Raw genomic sequence first — 27,441 nt, forward strand, 5'->3', positions numbered from 1 at the left:
AGGCTTCGGTTTAATTGTTTTATAAATTAAATGCAATACAGCAACATAATTGTTGGAATGTTTTACATATTATTAAATTTACTTGTATAGTTTAGTGAGAAATGTAGTTGAAGTTTGAAATAATCGTAGATGAATGGGTTTGAGGGACGAATTTTGAAATAAAAGCCGGGGAATATATTAGGTAAGGGGTTTTTAATAAAATTGCGGGCAAAAATATAATTTTATTGTCATATAATTACACTATATACAAGCTAAGTTATAAACTAAATAAAAAATATTAAGTTAGCACATTTGTACCAGTTTCGTCGGCAGTGTAACCGTGCGCAGCGTTAATTGAGGGCCGAGAACTCTCGGTTGGGTGTTGGTCTGCTCGAGTCAAGGGCTCGTCAGAAAGGAAGAAAGATGCATAAGTTAGATAGATTTATTATTGTAACTCTTAAAATGTATTTCTTTGGTGTGTATATTCAAAAAATATACGTTCGTACATTCCAGTTTTGTAGTAAAAACTATAAGCATGTTATATACAATTTTTTACATACAACAACTAAAAATGCTCAGCCCAGATTGTTCGTATATATTAATAAGTTATCACCGAATCAAGAATGTTGGCAATCGGAGGCGCTTTTAGTTGCTGTATAATAAATGATCCACTTGTGATGTATATAACAGTGGACTGTTATCGAAAGAAGCAACAGAATGTTCTACAAGTCGGACCAGCCGATTTTGAAGGCACTTGTCATACACACCACGCGTAGTTAGGTACGTAAAGTCAAATTGAACACATCGGTTGGAATTAACTTCTACTCATTAAAAAAATATGTAAATGTTACAAGTTGCTCGAGTGCGAGATACTCAAAAGGCACTGATCTTTTACCATATCACAAGAAGCGATGCGTCGTTCTAAGAATGATTAATATTACGACAACATCGGCGCGGAATGTGGGGGGCTACTTGACCTCGTGCATGTTTTTGCTGAGAAGCAGATTGTTATGGGGCCCTGACAAATGTCGAATCAGCTCGGGCAATGATTCGAACGATAACGGACAGAAGCAGCAGTTGAAGCGGCCGGAGCTGCCGTCGCTGGACGATATCACGTTGCGGTGAACGGAACACAAATGCTTCAGAAGATGCGCTTTCTGTTTGAACATGGCCACGCACAGTCTACACGCGAACGGTTTCTCGCCGGTATGTACCCGCAGGTGGGTTTTCAAGTTCCACGACATACCGAACTGTTTCCCGCAGTACTCGCAACGATACTCCCGTACCTGCACCACGGGAAGTGCAGGCTTGCTGCCCGTGGCTTGTTGCGAAGTTTCTGCACTATCATCACCGCCCGGGAAGCTAGGGGGAGGTTCGCGCGACTCGTCACTCGGAGGCGGATTCACTTGAGTCTGGCACAGCGACCAAGGGCTCCACGTGTGCTCGAATGCCTGATAAGTATCCGACACTAAGCCCTGGTCGGCGCTAGGAGGCCTGTACTTAACTACAACGTTATCCGGTGCCGATGACGTGTCTGGGTGAGTGCCAGGAGTCGGGGTGTGAGTGCGGTCGACCAAGAAGGGGGGAGCCGACAGCGACAGCGGATGGTGAGCCGCCAGCAGGGGCGGCAGGTTCTTATAACGATGCGTGGTGTGATGAGCGGCGTCGTCGATATACGAAGGCGAGAACGGTACGAATGGCGGATTCTGCGCTGGCGAATTGTGGAATCCTGGGCGTCGTTTTCGATGAGGGGTCACTACGTAATTATCGGGACTCTGGACTAACGAAATCAGCTTGGGATCGGCTATCGGCGGTTTAATCTGCGAATAATCTTCCTGGTGTTTTAGATCGATCGGCTCCATGTAGACGTTCTTCCGTTTCATTCGGTGATGATGAAACTGGGACAGTTCGTGGACTTTGGGCGCTATCTTCACCGACGTCTGTCCAATTTTCAGGACATCCGAGTTTTTTGGCTCACCTCTCTGAAACATGACGATCATACTATTAGCTGAGTATCGCAATTAACGAAAAACACGACTTACGTCTGAACTGCTGTCCTGATCTGGAACCGTATCATTAATGTCAGAATTCTTCGTCGTTATCGATAAGTTGACGGGATTGGGAGAACCGTGGTTTTGTTCCTGCGATGAGCTATCCTCGTTCGGATCGTCTTCATCGTCCTTAATTTCCCCTTCCTCTTTTTCGTCGTCATCAGTTTCTCGTTTGATCAAAACGTTGTCGGAATTGTCGTTATCACGCTCCCAGGTGCCTCCATCCTCGGATTGACTTTTGGCCTCTTCGGGGCCTGAAGACTGCCAAACGTCCGAGTTGATCTGGAACAGCTCGAAAAGTTCTTGGATGCCTTCCAATTCGCTCGACTAAAACGGAAACCATGATTGCTTTGACAGAGTACAGTTTTTCGTAAATCATACTAGTCTCTTTTTACCTTAATACAGGCCTGTCCATTGTAAAGAAAGTCCAGCAAATGTCTTAGATGGCAACTTTTAATCCCGGGCAAGAGTACTTGCGTGGGACTATTGGCATGGACGCTCTCGCCCAATATTCTCCGTACCAAAGGGCTTGCAGTGGCAATGACGAGTTTGTGTGCACTTAAAGTGGTCTTGTCGTCGCAAACGAAGGTCATATCAGCGTAATTTTCTGACGTGAAACAGGTCTTGATCTCGTCTACTATTGTAGCATGGTGTTTGCCGTAGTGTAGAGTTAAAAGCCCGTGAGAAACTTGATCCTCTGAGTACATGGCGAATTTCGTTCTTAAAGGACTACCTGAATCATAAAATAACATTTAATTTATCACAGAAAAAATCTCCTAATTAGTTGACGACTTAATCGAACATATTTAACAATGGCTGTTATATGAAGTGCCCCTAAAACACGTTTTGATATTTTAAAAAAAAATGAAATTCAAGGCCAACAACTAGGACAGATATACTAGTTAATTAACATCAAACGTTTCGTCGACCATGTTAGCTTGCAAAATTAAAAGAAGGAAAAATTAAGTAATTCAATTAAATAACAATTAGAATTTATTCGATATTTCGACACGTTCCGAGGTGAGAGACAGACGCAGTAAGAGAAAGAGAGAGACAGAAAAAAAACCAAAGAAAATATTGACCTAGTTGCGTTAATACATTATCCTTCTACTTTTTCTGACTGTTGTGTAAAATCTAATCTATGTTTTTACTTTTATTTCGAAATCTCTCGCGAGATGCCAAACCTGAATTTAGTTCACATAAAAATCGTTATATAAAGTTAGCATTTGGATATTTCAAGCGCGGTTTACTTATTACTCGAGGATGATTCCCATTGTAACATTATCGTTTTTAATCGAACGAAAACCAAATAATATTTTGAGCGTTTGGAAGAAGGAAAATTATAGCTTTAGGAAATTATATTACATCATACACTACTGTCCTCATTCATCTTCCGTTTGTCTATCTATTTATTAATACAAGATCCCATTGCCTGTGCCGCCGTAGCTAAAAATGTACTGATTGTGTAAAAAAGCATACTAATTGGCAAATCAGATAGAAAATAGCTTCGTTTCGCCTATTAGAAATATTATTTATAAATTTATATCTTTTTATTTTATCCGTTATGACACTATATATGACATTATAACCTTTATGCACATTATTTGTACAAGCATTAGTACATAAAAATGGAAGAGATTTGCCATTACAGTTTTCTTTTGTTTGTTGTACGAGTATTTTAAATCTGACCTAGTATTCAGTAAGGGAATCAGATTCAGTTGTGTATGCAATGGTTAACAATTTTATACACAAAAGCTCTATATCCAAAATACGTAAAATGTCATTTATATTGTTTGTTTATAAATTATAATTAATATGAGCATTGATTCAGTCTTGTTAATGATTTCTAAATAAGTTTAAAAACAGAGTTTGTCGTATGTAAATAGAGGCACAGTGCATTTGTTGTACCTAATTAGACAAATCTTATATTCTGGAGTATTTATTTATATTGATGTTCAAAAAAATAACCGAATACATTTGCTGATTTATATCCTATTTTCTATTCAACAATTTCTTCGAAATTGTTATAATACCATTTCAATAAATATTACATAATTCATACAGTTCCTTTCATTTTAACCTTGGTTGTTATTTAAATAAATATGGTTATTTGCAAAATACTAATTGTCTATCAAATCATATCCTCGTTGGTCATCTTATGAAACGTTCATTGTTTGGAATTTTTTTCGATTAAAAATAAATTTAATTTCGTAATGATTCGAAAGGGTTTTTGTTATTTTAAAGGAATATTATGCAACTGATGGCTGACTACGGCACTGGTAAGCGGAAAATAGAAATGTCTGTGTATTGGCTAAAAAGTAAAAGTGTTCCGTTGGAGGTTACTACAAAATGACTTTTACAGGCAGCAGGGCTGTGATTGAATCTTGTGTTGGCGGGAAATAAGAAATTTCTGTGTCGACAGAAAGTAAAAGTGTTCTTGTTGCGTGATTAATTTACATGATTTAAAAATTTTATGAAGAGCTTGCAAAAATGTTGGTTTTTAAAATGGGTAACGGGTTAAATATGAAAGACGAGGTCGGTTTATAACAAGAGGAAGAGAATCCGGTGAAAGTAAGATGAAATTCGAGGGAAGGTCGCGAAAGGGAGGCGAAAAGAGAAACCAGAAAGACGCGGGGTGGCACAACTGAGCGGATTGTGTAGATTGCGGTGACGCAATGTGTAGAAACGCGATGTTACGTAAGAGCGACGTAGCACGAGGCGCGCCGAGGTGTGCGCAGGCCGCAGCAGCAACAGGAGAAGCAGCAGCAGCAGGTGGCCATCGCTAGACTTACCCGATCAAATGCAAATCCTACATGGCGACGTCCAGGGGGCAGCCGCAGCCACTGGGAACACCACCGCAACATCGAGCCATGCTCGCACACGAACACTGCACAAGAACGCCAGTAAACGAACGAGTAAGTAAAAGTCAGGCTTCGCGGCGATCGCTCTCAGTCTAGAGTCCTGTGGCGCGCACCCTCGACTGGACCGGACTGGCTCGCTCTTAATTTCTCCCTTTACTTTCCCCTCTTTTCTTCCTCCCACTCTACCGAGTCGTTCTTTCTCTGCGGCGCTCAAGGTTGCGGGGAGGCGCGCTTGTTTTCATGCCTCTCTGGCAGAGCGGTCCGCAGGACGGACGAGAGATCTATTTCGGAGAGTTTGAATCGCGAGCCGAGTCCGCGCTGGAGTAATTTCGCATTGGCGCGCTCGGCATTCATTTGCTTTCACCAACTCAGCCAAGGAGACTCGTCTCGGGGCCCGGCGTGGGGCTCTCGAGCCCGGACTTTCACAACCGCGCTGAGAGGGGGAACTGTTGTATAATACTGTGAAATAACAATCCCGCAATACGGTCCGGTTCGTGCCGTTTCATTCTCTGGTCTCTTCTTTATTTACGTCGAGATGTGCGATGCTGCTAACCGTCGATCATCTTTCAGTCATATGCATCACTACTCTACTCGTACATATGTTCTTCAACATCACTCATTATCTATTAACATTACAACCGACATATTTTTCTATTTTCGATAAACAAATTAATTACTTCCATCATTGTAACCATAGATATAGTTTTATATTTGAGCACATTTCATTTTAAGAAACTTGCTATATTTCATCTAAGTGTCAAAAAATTATTCTCTTAATGAAACATAATTACATAGGTCAAATTGAATAAGATTTAAATGGGCTTAATATCAACAATTAAGCTTGCAACAAATATTTTATCATCTTTCAGTTATATGCATCACTATTCTGCTTGTACATATGAGCTTCACCATCACTGATTACCTGTTGACATTACAACGGACACTTTTTTCTCCTTTCGAAGTACATATGCTTTTCCGTGCTTCACAACAAATGCCAAAGCTCTGATATAATTCTAATCTTAATTTAAAACAGTTAATTATCTCGATCATTCTAACCATAAATACAGTTTTATACTAAAAACTTTTTTTAAAACTTATTTTGAACAACATATTACACTTTACACAATTAATGAAGTCAAACTAAATAAGAATTAAATGGGTATAGCATCAACAATTAAGCTTGCAATATATATGTTATCATCTTTCAGTCATATGCATTAATAGTCTGCTCGTATGCATATTCTTCACCAACACCGATTATCTGTTCACATTACAACATACACTTTTTTCTTTTTTTATCCCTACTTCAGAACAAATGACAAAGCTCTGATAGTTATTTCCATTTTTCGAACCATAAACACAGCCTTATATTAAAAACTATTCTTTAAAACTACATTTCATTTTAAACTATTTATTATACTTTACATATTTAATGAAGTCAAATTAAATACTATTTAAATGGGCCTAGTATCAACAATTCAGCTTTAAACAAATATTTTATTAATAGAAACATTTTTAGAAAGGTGTTTTTTTCTAGTGATAACTCAAAGTAATTTGTAATAAAAGTCAAATAGTTTCTATTGTTAAGCTTGTTAATGATTCGACCTCTTTAATGGCAATTGTTAATAAAAAGCTAAAAATATATGCCTTCTCCTACAATATGCATTTTAAATGCTATTATTTGATTTTCTTTCTTGATAATATTCTCGTTTTTTATACAATAATGAAATTAATTAAGTTAACAGATGTTATTGTAGCATAAAATATATAATAGAACAATATAGTAATATATTCAAGACAACTATCCGTGCTTATTTTTTATGTACTTATTTTTTTATCTCAAGACCGACCAAATGTGACATATAATAAGCTTTTAAAAACGATTGTATTGAGTTACAGTTTGTCATATGTTCATTACGGGATACACTCCATAAATATGTTCTTATTTTATCGATTAAATATTTATATTTTAAACAATAACCAACTTCTTAAACAATTCCCATTCTAGTGGTGTTTTTAATGAACGTAATTTGTGAAATATGGCAAACCAAACATAGAAATAAACACCAACACTTTTTTGATACTTTACTTAAATAGATTTCGAATATAGACTGTATTACAACGGTAAGGGAAAGTGCCCATATTTTACCACTTTCTCTATAACGTAATATCTGTCTGGATCGCGAGTAATTTAGAATATCAGCATCAAAATCGGGCTTTAATAATTACGTATGGATTATACAACATCTTTATACAACCCAGGTGTCCTTATTTCATGGAAATATTTAGTATGTTAATTTTAGAAAGAATCTTTAAGCAACTTACTTTTACACAAATATTTATTGTTGATAACATTAACAACAATATATATAGTTTATTACTTGTTAGAGAAATATTTACAATATGACACATTATAGAGACATCGTTAACAAATTGAGTGATTTTATAAACAGCATTTAAAGAATTTGTGTTTCATTTTTATTTGTCCTAATTAAAATATTATGTGCATCATAAAAACCATATTCTATTACAGATTACAAGAAACGAACGTCTTTCATGATGCTGTAAGATAAATAAAATGTATAATAATAATAAAATATATATTTTCGTAATAATCATACACATTATATTTGTTCATCAATCATCCTGTGTTCAATCAATTTCATGGACATTTTATATTGATTGGTATGTCTTCTTGCTATGTGACTTTCACTCTTTTGACAGTATTACACACAATCATTTGTTGTTTTAATGATCAAGTATCAATAATATGCGATATGGGCATTTTTCTTCTCGTATGTAATAATAGTTTGAAGAACATTTTTCAGTTTTTACTAGATCGTCGTCATATATTAAGTCGGTTTGCATTTCATTTCATTATACTACAGCTGATATATTTATCTTTTTATATGTAAGTTATAATGTAACTGAATTGTTATGTTTTTTCACTATTCTGACGGTATTGCACGTATTTATTTATTCTTTTGAGGACAAATAATCGCTAATATATGACAAGGGTATTTCTCTTTTTAATACAAGTTCATTCCAAATGATAACAGTGTAAATTACATATAATAAACATTCTAAAATGTATCAACAATTTATTTGCATGTAATTTTTTTACTGGTTTGACATTATTGAGTCGATTTGTCGTTAATATCATTATTGTAGAGCTGCTACATTTTTCTTTTTATATGTAATTTATATAAAAGAAAAAAAAAATGAAACAACGCAACTGAGCAGTGATGATGTGAATCTCATAAATAACAAATGGCGTAATACAGGCGAGTTTCGTATTAAGTAATTGATAGTTTTGTGTTGGTTTGACTGTCCTCGAGACTGAATTTACCTGTTTGAAACTTTCAAGGTCCTCGCTTTGTAGGGAAGTGAAAGTGGTCTTGCTTGAACTGACACGGCAACAGACAACACGGTTTGTGCGATAGCCACCGCAAACACAATCTGCAATTAAATTCATCGCCAAAAATTTAAAAATAAAATTATTTTTTTACTTTACTGAGGCGCTTGCCCAATCCGGAGTCATGCTTTGTAATTTCACTTTTTAGATAATGGACTGTTTCCCTTCATTGAGTGGTCCTTTCCCATGTATTTTTCATCAATTACGGCCGATTCTCGTATTTTTATTATTATTTCTGTTTTGGTTACGTTTAACCAAATCTTATGTTTATTTTATTGGCGTGCTCCAAAGTTGAATAAAAAGATTGCGATCACGAGACTGTTGGAACTGTAGTGAACGGTTCTCCAATAATATGATTTTAACATTCAAATGTGGTAACTATACGTGAAAGTCTAAAATTGTCAATTCCTAGTTTGGTTTATGTTTATATAAAAATTAATTGATGGGAAAATCGAATTACAGTAATTGAACATAGTAAGGACTTATTTAGAATTAGATATATGATATAATAATACAGAATTGGATGAAATTAACAATATTAAATAACAATTAACTAGTTTGATAGTGTAGTTGAGGCAACGAGATCGTCTGTTGCGGTGATCGCGTGTTCGAATACCACTCAGCGGGTTCTCGACAAAGAACAACTATTTCAGTCACACCAGCATGACTGGATAATTTTTAGGTTAGTTTAACTTATAGGTTAGTAATTATAGTGAAATAAAACCATCAGAAGAGAAATTTATCGTATTAAAGAAAATAATACAACAAACTAAACAAACACATAACAATCCGTGCAATAAATGTAATCGATTTCAATAAACATTACTAGAAATAACACAGCGGAAAGGGAACATTTAGCATGATACTATATATACACTTTGTAATAATTTGTAGTTAGTTGAAGATTAGCTGTTATATCCGGTGAGCTACACATAATATGACCAGTTACAATGGTGGCAAACAGCAAGCAAATACTGATTGCAAAATGAGAGAGAAAAAAAAACTCGAGTTTAAATAATGAACTATTGTTCTTTGGTGTTAAAGAAAGTGTATGTTGCTATCGTGTTAGTTCACAAAAATAGTTGAATTACATTGTTTGAAGGAATAAAATGTTTGTAATCAGCGCTTGTGCTCGGACGTAATATTTCGATTACAGCAAAAACTATAGTTTTAACGTTTTCTTCAATACCCATAGGTATAAAGAAGTAATTATTATAAAGATTTACAATAGATGCTGCCAATTTTACTAAATAAACTTCGTGATTATTCGAGTTACAAGTTCTGTGATCAAATGGCATTTTTTCTGCATAATTAAAAGGAAAATGTTCGAGTTTTAATAGTTGAACATAATTTAACTATAAAAACTTTTCCGAAGAAAAAATCCATCACGTTGATTGAAAACGATGTATTTAAACCGAGTATTGACACAAAATAATCTTTAAACAAGCAGAAATAGAAATAGTGATAAAGTATAGTTTTATAACAATAAATATACATCGACATCTTGCAAAATTTGTAGTTATATATATAAAATAATAATTTATAAACTTCTCATAGTATATTCTCATTATAGTTTCTATAAAATTAATAAAGTTTATAACTGTTTACTCTAAAAGTCACTTTTTGGAAAAATAACCTTCAAAATTAATTCACAGCCATTGTAACGGTCGTTTCCTCCTAATTTTCGTGTTCTATTTTCTTCACAAGCATATTAATTGTAATCGTATTATCAGATTAAGAATTCCACCTTCCAACGGAATATTTAACCAATGAATATTTGACATTTTCAAAATTGTTTCGCAATCTTTTACGTCCAAGCTTATAGTAAAACAAATCTATTCTATCACTAATCAGGATAAAATGTAAGAAAACAGTTATTTTAATAGTTTTTCACAAGTTAACAAAAGCCGAATGATATTTTTGTCATCATTATAGCCTCATATCTATGACTTTTGTAACTTAGAATATTTTAAAAGGTCCCAAAACAGTTGTTTGATCTATTTCAAATAATTTTTCAACTTTAACACATCCCTTCCAAGTGTCTTTATAAAGTAACGGTTCAAAATTTATGTTTTTAGACGGTTTTGTAACGTAATAATATATTTTTGTTCTATTTATAATATTAAAATAATTTTTTATATATATTTTGAAAGTCTCCTTCTTACCAACTAGGGTTTATCTGGACTGGACCTCAAATTTTAATTTAATGTGGGCGCTCCAACCCACGGTCCTCGCCATTAAGCCTACCGATTGGCGAGCGACCAACTTAGGTTAGAAATCATCCCAGAAGACATCCGTTCTTACCTAGCCTGGATAGTGGCGTGACTGGGATCATTTTCCTTGTCGGATTTTACACTATTGCCTAGGATAATCACAAATATTAAACAATCACAAACATAAATTTGCGGCCATGCCCCAGCAGGATTCGAACCCGCGACTTTCGCAACAGTCCTGTCGCTTTTACCACTACGTCAACCAACCCGGCCGAAAATCATTGTTTTTAATGAAGTGCACTTTGTTTTAGACATAATCTTTATTAATAATGTAGTAGAAAATAAAACTACAAGATAGTAAACTTGTTGGTCTATTTGCTTGTAGCCACAGGTTGAAAAATAACAAAAGAAAAATAATGATCTTCCATTTCGAAGGTCTTAACATGCATAAAAATAATGAAATAAATTTCCGATATACTACTCACACGTACCTATGGAAATAGTTTTAATTAAAATGATAAATCTAGTCGTAACAATTATGTATTCATAATAGCGACACTTACGTACATGTTTTACTTTTTAATCATCAAAGAATCTTGCTTAATACATAGGATTAAAACGGTGAATTTTAATCATGCATTGCCTTGTACAACGGCGATATATAACAATTTGTTTCATTTGGTTATGTGCTAACTTGTTTCATTTTCATGGTGTGTCATTTTTACATTATATATTTAGTAGTTTTATTTAAATTTTACAACAGATGATCAAACAACCACAATCCTTATTCATATTTTTGATTTGTCATTGTTTATCGTTTATAATCAATGTTATATTTCACAAAAAAAAAACATTCTAAATAATGTAATTATGAAATTCCGTGAAAAATCAAAGTGCATTTATGTACATCAGATAATGATTAAAAAATAATATTGTTATGTTACATAAAAAGAAATTGTTACAAGTAACGATTGAATAAAGTTAATAATAAAGCTTTCCCTTTAGTGTATGAACAAGTACTTAATATGTCACCGATATAACGCAGATATTACGTAAATATTCTTTCATTAATCCTTTACATAATAATACTTGACATTATTTTTTTTAGGTGTACGTTTTTTTAATACAAAAAAGAAGCGTTCGGTTAAAATTAAAAGAAAGGACAACTGTTGTCTCCAGGTGTTTTTGTGTCTGTGTGTATGTTTCTGTTTTAAATTTGCCTGATTTAATTAAATTCAAAATAAATGTTGTATTTTTTTTATAAGAATATCCAAACGTGAGACGTTATAAGAGTTCCTTTTAGTTTTTACTTTTACTTTCAATGTTACCACACACATATATACTCATACTATTAAATATCACTTGCATTTAATACTAACACAAAAGTTCGGAACGCTGGGTTCTTTGAAAAAAATCTCCGAAGAGAAAGTATTGTCCTTCAAACTTTGCTGTTATGCAAATTGTGAAATATACTTTTTTCTTTTTCAACAATGGTAAAATTACGATTACATAAAACTTAAAACGACTTTTCTTTATAACAAGGTATACAATGCTTTAAAGTTTTTGATATAAATGAAAAGCAAATGAAAGTTATACAATGTATATTGTTTGTTTTGTTTTATATATATATATATATATATATATATATATATATATATATATATATATATATATTACATTGTGTTACATATCTGCAAAATTATAAATTCTAGAATAATTTAACGTGGATTTTCGTTTTATTCACCACAAAATACATATATTTTTAGAGTTTTATCTTTATCTCAGAGGTAAACATTTTTGGCATATTTTCCATGTATATAGTCATGAAAAATTTTTGCCATTTTTAATTTTTTACTGCCATTTCCGGCAAGATAATTGCAGGATAATGAAAATTTCAGGAATTGTAAAGAATTTTATGCGGAACCAGTGGTAGTATAATAGTTCTTATACAGCCTTTACGTGCAAAGTTATACAGAGGAAAGTGCATTTTTAAAAAGTGAGTGAATATCTGTTTTTATCACATATATTAAGAATTATAAATTCTATAACAATTTAGCATGGATTTTAATTTTATTCACCACAAAATACATATATTTTTAGAGTTTTATCTTTATCTCAGAGGTAAACATTTTTGGCATATTTTCCATGTATATAGTCATGAAAAATTTTTGCCATTTTTAATTTTTTACTGCCATTTCCGGCAAGATAATTGCAGGATAATGAAAATTTCAGGAATTGTAAAGAATTTTATGCGGAATCCAGTGGTAGTATAATAGTTCTTATACAGCCTTTACCTGCAAAGTTATACAGATGAAAGTGTATTTTTAAAAAGTGAGTGAATAATCTGTTTTTATCACATATATTAAGAATTATAAATTCTATAACAATTTAGCATGGATTTTCATTTTATCCGAGAGGTAAAAATGTTTGTCAATTTTTCAGTATATATATAGTCCCGATTTACATCCCCGCGATCATTGAAAAGTGGTGAAAATGAATATTTGCTTTTAAAAGCGTTAAAATAATACCTACCATGGAAAACTAATCTACTTAATTTATTTATTATATAATTGATATTCCAAGAAATTAATATATGATAGGTACGATGTATTAAAAGAAGTATAAAACCTTAATTTCAAACCATATCCCATAAAAATCTATAGCCTATGTAGCTATAACGCGAAATTAGTGAAAGGGGTGCTTCTAATTTCAACAAACTTACATAATTTATATTACGAATAACCTAAATGATTTTGCTGTAGCCGAATAATTATAAAATAACGGTTTTAAAGATGTCCTATCAACTTTCACTTACACAACAATCACGAAGAAACATACAATAAATAACAATATGGTATAAATAATATAAAAATAATGGTGAACAACATCAAATGTGACTTACGTGCAATTATTCTCCGAACAGTCTTTTTGTCCAATTTAAAAAAAAAATACGAAAAATTTATTTACGGTTACATTTCGATTGCGAAAATAACCAATCTGAGACATTAAAAGAGTTCCTTTTAGTTTTTACTTTTACTTTCAATGTTACCACACACACCATTAAATTTACTTACATTCAACACCAACACAAATACAAAGTTTCAGTTGAGTACTTGAAATCTCCGAGGAGAAAGTATTATCCTTCAAATTTAACTGTTATACAAAAACCAAATTTGATCGTTTTTTAATTAAACAGCTGTTTTATTTAACATTTTAATTTTATACTTGATTATTATTCGTCACGATTTAAACAATACTTCTAATTTTAAGCACTGCTAAAATTAAAAAAAAATGCGGGAATCAAAATTATATCATGTTAAAGGTAATGGCGGACTATTTTTTCTCGATAACCACATTGTATGTAAAAACTTTTTTAGACTCTAAAGAATTCATAATAATTTAAATAATAAAAATTATAAGAGACTGACAATGAAAATGGCATACACGCGAGTGTATATTCGGTGTTGTTCAAGCGCCATTCTAAAATTCGTAACCCACCTATTAGATTGTTTTAGAGGAAGTAGTAATAAAATATATAGAACGTTGAATTAGAGTTTCTTTTTTGTGATTTAGCCGGGTAATTTGAGGTATTATTACGTCCTGTGTTACTTGTTTATCGCTATAACACTTGTTGTATTTATATATGTTTATTATTATTACTTACCTTGTTGAAAATCGCCTCGTTATACATATAAAACTTCGGAAAATGCAAAGTACTAACGTGCACAACCGTTAAAGAATCTAACCTACAGTCCTTCCAATAAAACAGCCAATGCAAGTCATAGAAAAAATAGAAATTTCACGGTATAGGCGACCTTGGGGAAATGTTTTGTTTAGTTCAATCAACTGTAGCGCTGCGATCGCAAATTGTGATTGGCAGTTTAAATTGCAGGTGCCGCCACTAACATGAAATGTGATTGGTCGATCAAATTGTGTGAAATCAGCATTTTCTATAGGCGTCCATTTTTATGTTTGTTGTTTGTAGGTTATGGTTTTTGTTTAGATCACGAAATTTTCGTTTTACGTTGTGCATATTTTCTGTTTTACATTAATTATTATGGGGTAATAATATAAAAATTGATGACAATACGTCAGTGTAGTAAAAGATGTAGTGTACCGGGGTAAAATTCTACTACGGAAATTAGACATCGTTTCTCAAAGAATGATCTCGATACTTTCCAAAAATGGGTTGATCAAGTAAATAATAGTAAGTTACCTGGATAAACCACAATGCAAATATATCAACGTCATGGTGTTTGTTATGGACATATTAGTGAAAAATTTAGAATTATCCTTCCTTCACGAACAGGTATTTGGGTAAATGCATATCCATCATTGGTTTTATCAGGTACATATAAAATTATCTATCTACTACATGTCTGTTTATATATTGTTTGTTTACAGAAACTCAAAAACTTATGAAGATGTTAGTAGTAATAAAATTCAATTAATCTACCAAGTTGTGCGTATGTTGTCAATGTGATGTCTCTACATAAAGAAGTCTTACAAGAAGGTAATAATTAATATAACTGGATAATTAGTAGTAATAAATACTACTTTTAATTGTAAAATATCCCTAAAATATTTGCAATACTTTAACTTTTTAGAACAATCAGTGTTCAATCATTTTATAGTAGAGGAATTATATATTTAAATTTGATTGCCTTGTTAAGAAAATATTTGTTATGGTGCCATCAATTAAAAATTTAATTGCTACTTTTAGGGGATTTATTAACTTAAAGAAATCTATTTTGTCTAAATTTACAAATAACTACATTTGTTTAACAAATCTTAACCAAGATTGCTTAAGGATTTTTGTTGGATCTATTAGAGGTCATAGAGGTAGAAACAGCATCCTTCCCCTAGTATGTTCGAGAAATTTCTAAAAGGGCTCATCATTTCATTTTTTTCACATCATTCGCCCGGAGCAAATTGTGAAGAAGATGAACATGTTGGCGCTTTAGATAACTTACATTATTTTTTAACTGGAGATGTAGCATCACCAGAGGTTGTAGAATCACCAGTTGAGTCTATATTTTCAGTTCCAGAGAACTTTGCTCTGAGGAAAACAAGAGTGGAACGTTGCACGTTAGTCTATATTTCAGGCTATTTGATAAAACTTCTGAGAAAAAAGACAACGTGCAATATCTGTCTACATTCTACATTAAGTAGTTCCACAGATCAAAAACTCGATACTGATTTTATAGAAGCGATGCAGCCGCGTAGACCCAAATTAACAACTCCATCAAGACTGTTTTACTATACTGTTTGTAGATCTTTAAGCTATCTCTTTTATTTAATACCTAGATTTTGTCATAAAAATAGCATATCTGTTATTCTGAGAGATGTCTTAAAAAAACACATAAATTTTAAACGTTTCAACTGCCCAGTCCATAGCGATTTTGAAGACCACATTTTAAATCTTATTGTCAAATGTTCATTGTATTTTTGGGTTAAACAAGTTAATTCAATATTAACAGGGAAGGACTTAAAGTTTACCTTCAGTATAGCACAAATACAAGATAGAACTCTAATAGATCCTATAAAATTGATGGCACTAAACAAATACGAAAAAGGGAGCAGGCGTTATAGAAGAGTATTTTAATTATTTTGTCTGGAGTATGGGGCTTTTAATTTTTTTTATTTACATTTTTGTAGTTTATTTATTTTTGCTTTTTGCAATTATGTATATTTCTGTTGTTTTTTATTATTATTTATATTATTTACATTTATGTATATTTGTATAGGATTTTATTTTAATAAATTAGTTTTTTAAATTAAATTCGATTTTCATTCAAATATTATTGGCCAGCAAACGTGACGTCATAAAATAGTCACGTGAAATGGCTGACCAATCAAAGCAAATTATTTTCCTTACAGGATTCTATATAATATTTTTAAACTAACCAATCAAATTCACGTTGTCAGCGCCACCAATGATTGGACTAAACAAGATTTTGCCCCACCACTTAGCATTGTAGTTGCACACCCCTGATGCAAGTAAACTAAATTTATAATGCAATGTTGCCGCGTCCAATTTAAGTTTTCGATTATTTTGACTCTGACAACAAAATACTAATATAAATTAAATAATCAAACAAGAATAACGTTATAAAATATAATTTATTTTAACATTATAGTACATTTTAATGCATATTTATTGAAGGACTTAAACTACAGTTCATTAAATCGCCATAATAGGTTGTAAGTTTTATTATATTTACAATGACATATGACAACGGTGTCGACCAATACCAATACAAATCGAATTTTATAGACCCATTTGGTTACATATTCGGACGTATCAGACTTCATTCTGTCTCTTTCTAACTATTTTTGAGATTCCTCTATACAGACGCTCATTATAGAATGGTCAAAATTACATTTTCGATATTCGTTATTTATGTTGTTTAAATTGAAGAAATGTACTGCAGAAGCACTTCAAACATTTCGATGTTTTGATTTTGACGTCAATCACAAAGAAGTACTTATTAAAGGACCCTTAAACAATCAATAGTATATTAACTTCCGAATATTTGAATAAAATTGACAACAAAAAAAAAAACATGAAAATGGCAACCTTTATATATTATATATTATATGGAGAAAATGCCAAAATATTTCTTCCTCTTGGAATAAGATGAAACTCTCGAAGTATATATATTTTGGGATGAAATAAACAAAAATTCATGTTAAATTGCTCTAAGATGTATAGATTTGAAGATATGCAACATAAACAAAAATCCGCTAATTTTTTTAAAATATGCTTTTCATTGTATAACTTATAAACTAAAGGTTGTATAAACATTATAATACTACCATTCGATTCAGCGGAGAATTCTTTATAATACCTGTTTCATTAACTACGATTATTTAAACGGAAATATCAGAAAACATTGAAAATGGTAAAAAATGCAAATTTACACGACTGTAAAAAGTGCCACATTCTTTTACCTCTTGAATGAAGATAAAACTTTCAAACCATATGTATTTTGGGCTGAAATAAATGAAAATCTATGTTAAATTACTTTAGAAAATATAATTTTTAAGATATGTGACATAAAAAGAAATCCCCTTTTTTTGAAAATACAATTTCCATTGCGTAACTCAAAAACTAAAATTAGTACAAAAATTATTATAGTACCTTTCGAATTAGAGTAAAATTCTTTATAATCGCCAACGTATACATTAATGTGTGGATTATTTGAATGAAACTGACAACAAAACATTTGAAAATGTCCAAAAATCGCAAATTTTCACGCCTGTATATATAGAAAAGTGCCACTTTTTTTTATCTCTCGGATTAAGATAAAATACTCAAAATATTTGTATTTTGGGGTGAAATTAACAATAAACCATGCTAAATTACTCTAACATGCATAATTTATAAGATATGAAACATTAATTGAAACCCACTGATTTTACGAAAATACACTTTTCATTGTATAACTTAAAAACTAATGTTTGTATAAGAATTATTATATCACCATTGGATTCACCGTATTCTATATAAACTTTGTAGTTTTTATTAGCCTGCAATTATTTCAACAAAAATGACAACATAAAATTTGAAAATGGGGAAAAAATGTCACTATGATGTGAATACAATTTTACTTTAAAATAGTGATGAAAACTTTCTCAAATTACTTATAAACCAAGTTCAGGATATTTATTCTGCTAGTACTGTTCTGATATTAGAATTAGGTACATTAACAAATTTTGGTTCTGAATCATCAGCCGGTAAAGGAAAATCGTATTAGATCTAAAAATTAAACATTTCATTTATTGTTTATAACTTTTTTACAGCCACCTATGTATGACTAAGAATTATGAAAATAACAATCCGATACGTTAAGAAATGCTTCACAGCAACTACTTGCACTACTTTGACACCAAAAGCTGAAGATGACCTTGATTGTAGTTATTAAGTAACATTCACAATAAAACGTTACAAATGTTGTACGTAATCCGATTTATTATTGTTTCATATAGAAAGGCATAACAAGTATAGAAGGTTCTTATATTTAAATTCCTACACTAATAAATATTAAATAAAAGAGAATGCGGCACGCTGACAGGATTCAGTAAAAATATTTTTTTTAAACCGGCTTGAATGAGAACGAATCATATTTCAAGGTTATTTTCTAAACAAAAGTGTAAATGAAACATTCACTTGCTACCTTGATGTAATAAATATACAACAGACTAAATGACAATATCTTAAACTTCAAATAAATGCCACCGATATTGGAAATTATTTTTCAATTAATGTTATTCACCTTCATTAGCTTTCTTTCGCCATGTTAAACTCTGCTTACATTTGTATTAATTGAAATATATCTTTCTTTTAATTTCATTGTAATACTTTTGGTCCACAAGGTGGCTGTGACATATGAAAGAAATCCTGACACAAAACAAAAAATAGGAAATATCATTTCAATGTCACATTCAAGACTAATTTCTCGCAACTAAAAATGATTGACCTTGAGCTGTTACGACAACTAAGTCTTCTAAAATCGAGATGATTTTAACATTCTATTATTCATTTTAGTATGTTTTTTTAACAATCTAAAAAATTTATATAATGTCAGTTGTTAAAGTCCTTCACAGCCTTGTGATAATGTATTATCCAAGATTTAAACCAAGGTCTGATATAAGTTTTATTTTGTTATGTATAGGGTGGATCATTTGTTGTTGGTTTTTCTTGGTAATATTGTTAAATAACACCTGTAAATGTTTCTGAAGGTTTGGTTTCAAATTTCACATCTTTGATACATACAACATATTCCCATAAAAAATCCCATACCAAAGTTGAAAATAGTCTAAAATAGTTACAAAAAATCAGTCACCATGCCTTTATAGCGGTGTTACCATTTTATTTTTATTTGATGCAATAACTCCATTAGTGATACGGTATGAATGTCGAATTTTGTTTATTTATACATTTCCATTTTTCCAAGAAAAAACACAGATGGACTGTAACATTACTCAGTTTTATTGCAATTGCTTTAAAACTTGCATAAAATTCAATTTTTCTTTAACCAACTACACGTTAATTAAAACAATATTTCGTGTTTGTTTTTATGGTATAGAAGAAATTTTGATGATACATATTAGACATAATTTACGTAACAGACCGTAGATTCTTAATTTATATTAGTTTAGCACATGTGCCTCACTATTGGTAAGTCATCCATTAAAAGAAAAAGAGAAAAATAATTTCAATGTCACATTCAAGATTAATTTCTCGACAACTAAATTACTAACCTTGAATAAATATGACGACTACCGAGTCTTTTTTTTTCTGAAATTGTTGGGTGATCATTTCAACATTGTATTATTCATAAATGTTTCGTTTCCTTTTTCTTCTTCGTGGTTTGATTCAGGTACGAAATATCTGGATGAACGTTTAGACATATTAATTTTTTTATTCCTTTTTTAGTTTTGTTTGTATTAAGTAATGAATGTATTCTGCGCAGGAGAAATATCATAAACAACGTGCAGCGATACTGGGTGAAATAAAAATTAAATTATTCCCAGTGTTTTTTAGTCTCAATAAAATAGGCACCTGGTTATTTAATTAATTAATTTAATTTTTTTTCCTTATTCTCATGAAATATAGATAAATTAACATTTGAATATCCAGTAAGAGAATTAATTAAAAGTGTTTCAAATGTCCTGCAAATGGTATATCATATTAATACTTTCTCAGGATTTTTGAAAATTAACTTAGTGGTAATATCAGGTTTTTTTAAGTATTATCATCTGCTATTTGTTTAATAATTAAATTATAAAAAATCTGATTGCATAACAGGTGTATATTATCAATAAATTACGGTCACTAAATTTAATTTAATTTTAAAACTTTAAAATTTAAAAAAAAAATTTAGTGAGAGTGTCCAAAATTAAAGATGGTCCATTGGTTACACTCATTTAAGGAGGTGTGACATTTTCCCCGGTTAAGGGTAATAAATTAGAATCTCGACCTGCCTATGGTCAAGGGCGTTTTTTTTTCTACGGGCTGTGATTGGTTCACTCTCACTTTTATTACTTCTAAAGCCGAAAAAAATGGTTCTTTTCACTTACCCTTCAACTTTTTTTCTATACGGCTTCGTCTTAAACCTGCTAATTGGAGCAATAGCCCCTTCGTAAAATGCTTGACTTTGTAACGGACATAAAACGAAATAAAAAAATTGCTTCACTTTCGGTTTTGGTATCGAAAGTGAATCCATTTCTGTCGCTAGAGATTTAAGTGTATATTGTCAACATCGGAATATAGTCAGTTAGGACACATCCTACAGACTTAGAATAAATATTTAGAGGTATAACACGACTTTCAGAAGAGATAAATGGGACGTGTACTATTGGCTGAAAAAGTTTTATGACGCCATGACGGCTAAACATGGCGGCTCCCATTCGTTTTTACGACCGCTTCTTAGCTCGTCCTTATATTTTTATCAGACCTTTGGATTTAATTTCGTCGTATTAGATGCCAGCATTTTTATTTGTGCAGCTTAACGAATTTTGTTCTAAATCTCTAATTGTTTTATAGTATTAATTTAACTAGATTTTGCGTAACGGCGATTGCTTTTATTTTGCTTTCACGTTATTCGTCGTGAGAACTGTGAAACGCGAAACATCTACCAATTATATTTCCATTTTTTTACATATATTCTTATATAACTCTTATTTTGCTACGATGAACACTGGAATATTTATTCTAGTATATATATTTTGTATATAAATATATTTTAATCGAGTCATCCATGAGATATATTCGTATTTATATGTGTGAAAAATTATTTTTTTGGCTTTTACTAATTAATTAATTACAAATAAATGATATTGCTGCTATAACTACAACAATAACTACAGAACTAAAAATTTGATGCCATTTAAATCTTTTTATATAAAATAATCGATATTTCTTGATAAAATTATATTGCATGTATTTTGATCAGAAACAACCTAACCTAACTGTTAGTGATTTAAGGTTAGTTTAAAGTTTTTCATTTAGTTATTCCTGACAAACCAGCAGAACTAGTTGGATCTTATAGACAGGCAGGTGATTTCGCTGCCTGCTATATCAAAATTATTTGAGAAATTGCTGTTAAGACGTATTAAACCATTTAAAATCAGAAATGTCAGATATCCAGTTTGCATTCCGAAATCACCACTCGACAATCCACCAAGTACATAGAGTAACAGCAATTGGTGAAAAGGCATTCGAAGAAAAAGAAATACTGCCCTGTAATATTCCTGAACGTCTCACAAGGTTTTGACCAAGTTTGGCATTTGGGATTAATCTACAAAACGAGCAAATTGCTACCGCGAAATTACTGTCGAAGGAAAAGTTAGAGTCTTGCATGAAGGGGCATTCTTAACATTTAAACCTATGTCGGCATGAATTCCACAGAGAAGTGCCTTGGGGCCACTCCTGTATCTGCTCTATACTGCTAATATCCTATCAGCAAAAGAGTACTTAAAACATTTGCCGACGATGTATCTCTGTCTAAAGTTGTGGAAAAATTACATGTATCGGCCAACGGGATCTACTAATGGACTAGACACTGAGAAATAGAGCTTAATAGCTCCAAATCTGGCCATGAATCACTATATCACTTAACGAATGCCCGATTCCTCAAACGGAATCAGTTCAATACCTCGGGATACATCACGATGGTAGGTGAATTGGAAACATCACGTTAGTAGCCAAAAGCAGAGCAAAGTCAAAAGATACTCTCAACTTGACCTAAAATCAAAGAAACTGGAAATCCTCCCTTTTGTACTAAAATATCAAACCACTGGTAACAAAGTTTTTCGATTAGTTACCACTGCTTATTGCTACGTAACCAACGAAGAGCTGCACGATAACCTCGAAATCAAATTGATATACAAAATGATCCAAAATTTTGCCTTAAAACATGAAGGTAGCTAAATCACAGCAACGTAGAGACAATAAAGCTACTGGATAACACGCAGGAAATCATAAGATACAGCAGAACAGTAGTAATAAATTAATTTGTAAATTTAGATTGCACTAAGCATATCTAATGTAAGATGTAATTAATAAAAAAATAGTATTAATGACTTATTCAGTGTATAGAGATGCTAATCCATACTTTTCTAAAATAAACTACTGCCGAGGCACATCAAACATTTTTGGAGAGTTATGGTGATGTTGCTCCATCATACTCTAATTGTCGGTTATGGTTTCAATGATTTGGATCAAGACTTATTGGTCGAAAACCCAGTTCAAACACTCAGAACTTTCCCACAGCTTACCAGTTGATGAAACAGCTCTTTCCAGATATTTGTATGCGATGAGGAAGACTCAAATGTATTTGGCGATGACAAAGGGATCTGCTATGACAGTCTCAAGCACAAAAAGTCATGGGTCAGCCCAGAACCATCAACATCAATACTCAAGCGGAATATTCATAACCATAAAGACTTTCCACTCATAAGGTGAAATTCTATATACGTTAATTGAATGAATTGAATAAATTAAATGACGTATTGTTGCAAAAAACCAGCAAGAGAATGTCACTGATAATCTTGATTAAAAATGAGGCTTAGAAGTGTTCAATCAGGCATCAGTGAATTAAATCTTTAATAGCCAGCCTATTCGCCAGATTTGGCTCCCACTTATTTCTGGTTCTTCCACCATCTTAAATATTCTTTCGTGAAAAATGATATTCAGAAGTCGAAGAAGTTATAGTTGGCGTCGGTAGTATATACATTCGAGAATCTTTGGTTTAAGTGTGTTGAGGGTAAGAGATATTATATTGAAAAATAATACTACTAAGTTATAAGAAAAATCAGTAAACTTAAGTAATTCCAAACGCAAGAAACTATAGGTTATTCCAGGAGAACAGCCGCGGTTAACCAAAGCGGAAAAAAGACCAGCAATAGTAAGTAACAGGCGCGAAGATATGTCAATGATGCTCCTGAATACATCCAGCATTTTAACATCCAGCCTATTTGTCAGATTTGGTTCCTTTTATTTCTTCCATTTCTTTCACTTTAAACATTATTTCGTAGAAAATTATTTTCAAAAAAAAAAACGAAGAGGGGAATAGAAGAAATAATTGTGTTGAGGGTGAGGGAAAGTATATTGAAAAATGAAACTTAATCGTAAGTAAAATAAGTAAACTTGTCGAGCAATCTAGTACTCAAATAACATACTAATCCATTGTAGATTTATTATATTGAATCTGATATAAGTTCAATATTTGTCAATAGATTAAATGTGAGAATTCATGGGATTTTGTTTGATTATTGATAAAAATCATTATATATACCAAATATTGTTTATAATTTAAGACAATTAGTATTAGGTACGATTGGATAGAAACCTGTGGAATAAATAAAACTCTTTGAACTTTGAACGTCCATTATATTTTTTGTTACATCAAAATAATAAATAATAAATAATAATAATAAATGGAACACAAAAAACAATTATAGAATTATAGATTTAATTATTAATACGCGTTTTAACATTAAGACAGTTTCTTTAAACATCTGTGATTACATGCTTTACATAGACATAAATGACATTATTTTCGACAATATCCATAACAGCTAGAAAAATACAGTCAAGGTAGTACCGGAGACAATTAGTTCAACTGATGATCGTGGCTTTTTGAAGAAGTGGCCGCTTGAACAATATAATAAGGCGTGTCCTAAATTGTGTTAAATGTTTGTCAAAGATATACATTTAAATAGTGCCCTAAAGATAACGTTATAATTTGAATGTACGCTTAATTCTTCTGTAAATAGAACCACCATTATGTTTTTAAGACCCGACATTACAGAATTCACGTGAATGTCGCCTAAATTTTCTAAATATAGAACTCAAACATCATCTTTTTTATATCAATATATATATTTTTCGTAAACTTCCCAAAGTATTGTGATGTTTTTCCGGGAAACTTATCCATTCAAGTCTTTTACTTTTACTTCTCAGATGAAAATGGAAAAAAACATCAAAATATTTTGAATAAAATGAAAATTAAATGGTATAATACTGTTCTTTATTAATGGAATGTATAAATCAACGAGTTGATTGCTTGAGGTTTGATGAAATTTACATTATATATTATCCATAAATAAAATATCTGGTAAATAATGAACTGCATTAACAAAATTCGACCAGAGAAATTAGAAAAAAATAATGTGGAATAATGTTTCAAGGTTGACGAATATGTGTTTGTTTTAATAGAAAATGAAATAACTTAGCGACGAATTTACATGTCGACCATAACCTTGTCAGCGCCTCCTCTGCCTTCTTTGATTGAGAATTGTTTAAGATTTTTTACATATACATAGACGGCCAAGGTTAAAACTAGATCTAACAAATAATCACTCTTTTACTAATTAAAACCAATTGCTACCTGGTATGAGATAAAAATATTACCAACAGATTTGATTCGTATTCATTATTAGATTCACGAAACATTTTTTTCCAATATTGTAATAACAATATTTGCGTACAGAGCGTTATATATTTGTTTATTGTAACATCGTATTTTAATGTGCATAATGTTATCATTACAATGTTATAATACCACGTTATTTCTCTGTTTATAAGAAATATCTCCAATGTCAAGTGGATATTTAAAAATATATATTTCAGTTTTTTTTAATATACATATCTTGTTCTTATTGTTTGCACTAATACTAAAATTTGATCCCTACTTTTTCTTTAATATTTTAAAACCCTGTTAATCCCATCCGTCCAACCCTTATTTTTGCATAAGGGATTGTCAAAAAGTTTTACAATATAATTAAACAACAGTAATACTGAAAATTACACGCGTCAATTTTATTGACATTTACATTTGTCGGATAGAAATGTCGATAAAACTGACACATGCTCGAACACTTAAAACATTTATATAGGCAACATTAACACATATATTAATCTATAGTATTTTTTTTTATAATATATCAAAAAATAAATAATAAATTGACTTTATTTTAGGGGATATAGCGAGGATAAATCATTTGGTTATTGTCTATAAAAAAATACAGTTATGGGAAACAGGCTGTTACGTTATAAGATATTTTTTTATGTTAAAGAAATAAATAGAGAAAGTGCAGATATATATGAAATATCCTCGTGAAATCATTGTGAAGAATGTGGCCACAATTTAAAACTGTTGATTCAGTTAAAATTAAGACTAAAACAGGAATTGAAATAATTACAATAATTAGATTAATTCTCGCTATAATAGAAATACGGTTTACCGATTTCAGAAATCAGTTGCGAGTTTATTTATTATTATTTTCCGACTGTATATTTATGTTGTGCCTGTCTATAAATCATAGGATAAGCTGAAATTCGGCAAGCTCAAGTTTTGTGTATTTAAAGATAAAATCGTTTTGGTAGTAAAAGGCAACAACCTACCGCTTCGGCTTCGGCTTCGTACCATTCGATCGGCAAACAGAAACAAAAGTTGAACAAATTTGTCAAATTTATAAAAGTACTCGAGACCCAAGTTTTATTAGGTATATAATTATAAGCACAAAGAAACCTAAATGTTTGTTTATATAGGAGTTTCGCTAAAAATCACACCATTTGTTCGGTAAATAACCGCTCTCTATTCCTTTTCATCTTTCTGTCTTGTCTACTCTTATCATATGTCCGTTTGAATCAACAGTTTTAAAATATTTTCTCTTAAAATGATCCATAAATCCTTATGATTCTTCTTATTATTTATCGTGTACACGTGTTTCATTGAAAATATATGCACATACCGCTTAAATTATATAACCAGTAATATATAGAAGAATGGGAAGGTCTTCCACACCCTGCTCATATTTCAAACTTGGCGCCATTGCATTTGTGGGCTATACAAATCACTATAGGAACTTATGGATCACTTTACGGCTAATGAGGTAATCGTTAAGGACTTGGTGATGTAAGAAGAAACAATACCTATCAACTAACAAAAAGGATGATCACAAAAATACTTCAAGCTGTTGCTATTAATTAGAAACAGTTCGAATATTTATATGTGCACCATTGGCATTCCATCAATTTAATTTACATATTTACAGTCAATATATTAATTCATATATTGCACAATAATGCAATTACTTATACGCTAACATTAACAATAATCTTTATACAAATGATTCAGTCTTTCAGTGAGCATATGCATAATAATTTTTCTCAATAATCAATAATATGTTGTGCAGCGTACTTTTTCTATTTTCATACAGATTTATCTCAAAATCCAACAAATATTAAGCAATACATTTTAGCGACAATATTGGAAATATTTCATATACAGGTACCGTAAATTTATTTCGAGTTTTTTTTATATACACTCACTAATGTTGTAACGTTACAATACCATTTTTGTTGACATATTCAATTCTCTATATTTCAATTCCTTGTTTTCCAATAGTCTTGGATGAGAGCAATTTTTGGTTAAAAATAAAAATATCTAACGACCATTGTCATCATAGACCAGTATTTTTAACATCATACAATTTCAGCACGCAAGAGCTTAATATGTTTGGTAATTGAAATTGGGTGAATACTCTTTCCAATATTTTAATTATCCAAATTTACAACACAATAATTATTAATATATGAATTACTAATATATGAGAACTTATCCAAAAATTTACTGTATAAAAAAATCTAAACAATATTCGGAATTAATTCAAACATTCCCTATTTTATTTCAACTTCGATATCTCTTGATATCTCCACTTTCAGGAATATATGGCACATCATTACAAACATATTTTATGGATGCTAATTGCTGTTCTCTTAAGAGATTTTGATGTAAACCACTCAAAATGAATTCACGGACCTATTATGTTGACATACAGCTTCATATCATTATTGCTTATATTATCTATGAAGCGTTCTATTAAAATTGAAATGTTCTTCCATCATC

The 27,441-nt window shown here is 31.3% G+C and overlaps 1 protein-coding gene across 3 annotated transcripts; it reads right to left on the reverse strand.

Moving 5' to 3' along the window:
* Positions 1–173: 173 nt before the first annotated feature.
* Positions 174–20,731, reverse strand: ken (zinc finger and BTB domain-containing ken and barbie protein). Of its 3 annotated transcripts, none has more exons than XM_076405938.1 (4): positions 20,606–20,731; positions 2,426–2,763; positions 2,022–2,357; positions 174–1,961 (listed from the first exon to the last, which is right to left on the reverse strand). In XM_076405938.1, the coding sequence occupies exons 2-4, from the start codon at positions 2,735–2,737 to the stop codon at positions 948–950; spliced, it is 1,662 nt and encodes a 553-aa protein (XP_076262053.1). In that variant the 5' UTR covers positions 2,738–2,763; positions 20,606–20,731; the 3' UTR covers positions 174–947. The 3 variants fall into 3 exon arrangements, with proteins under 3 accessions (XP_076262053.1, XP_076262054.1, XP_076262052.1); XM_076405939.1 differs by lacking the exon at positions 20,606–20,731 and adding an exon at positions 8,241–8,337; XM_076405937.1 differs by lacking the exon at positions 20,606–20,731 and adding an exon at positions 4,823–5,258.
* Between the last annotated feature and the right edge of the window lie 6,710 nt (positions 20,732–27,441).

This window comes from Rhynchophorus ferrugineus, unplaced genomic scaffold (genome assembly GCF_030347505.1).
Source record: "Rhynchophorus ferrugineus isolate W39M unplaced genomic scaffold, kcgeb_rfMv2 rfM5, whole genome shotgun sequence".
Classification (NCBI taxonomy): Eukaryota; Metazoa; Arthropoda; class Insecta; order Coleoptera; family Curculionidae; genus Rhynchophorus; species Rhynchophorus ferrugineus.

Bases quoted from the DNA above. Each gene is read 5' to 3' on its own strand.
- ken (XM_076405938.1), bottom strand. From the start codon at position 2,737: ATGTACTCAGAGGATCAAGTTTCTCACGGGCTTTTAACTCTACACTAC. The intron at 2,358-2,425 runs GTAAAAAGAGAC...TTTCCGTTTTAG, and splicing joins ATGGACAGGCCTGTATTAAG to TCGAGCGAATTGGAAGGCAT. The intron at 1,962-2,021 runs GTAAGTCGTGTT...GTCATGTTTCAG, and splicing joins ATCAGGACAGCAGTTCAGAC to AGAGGTGAGCCAAAAAACTC.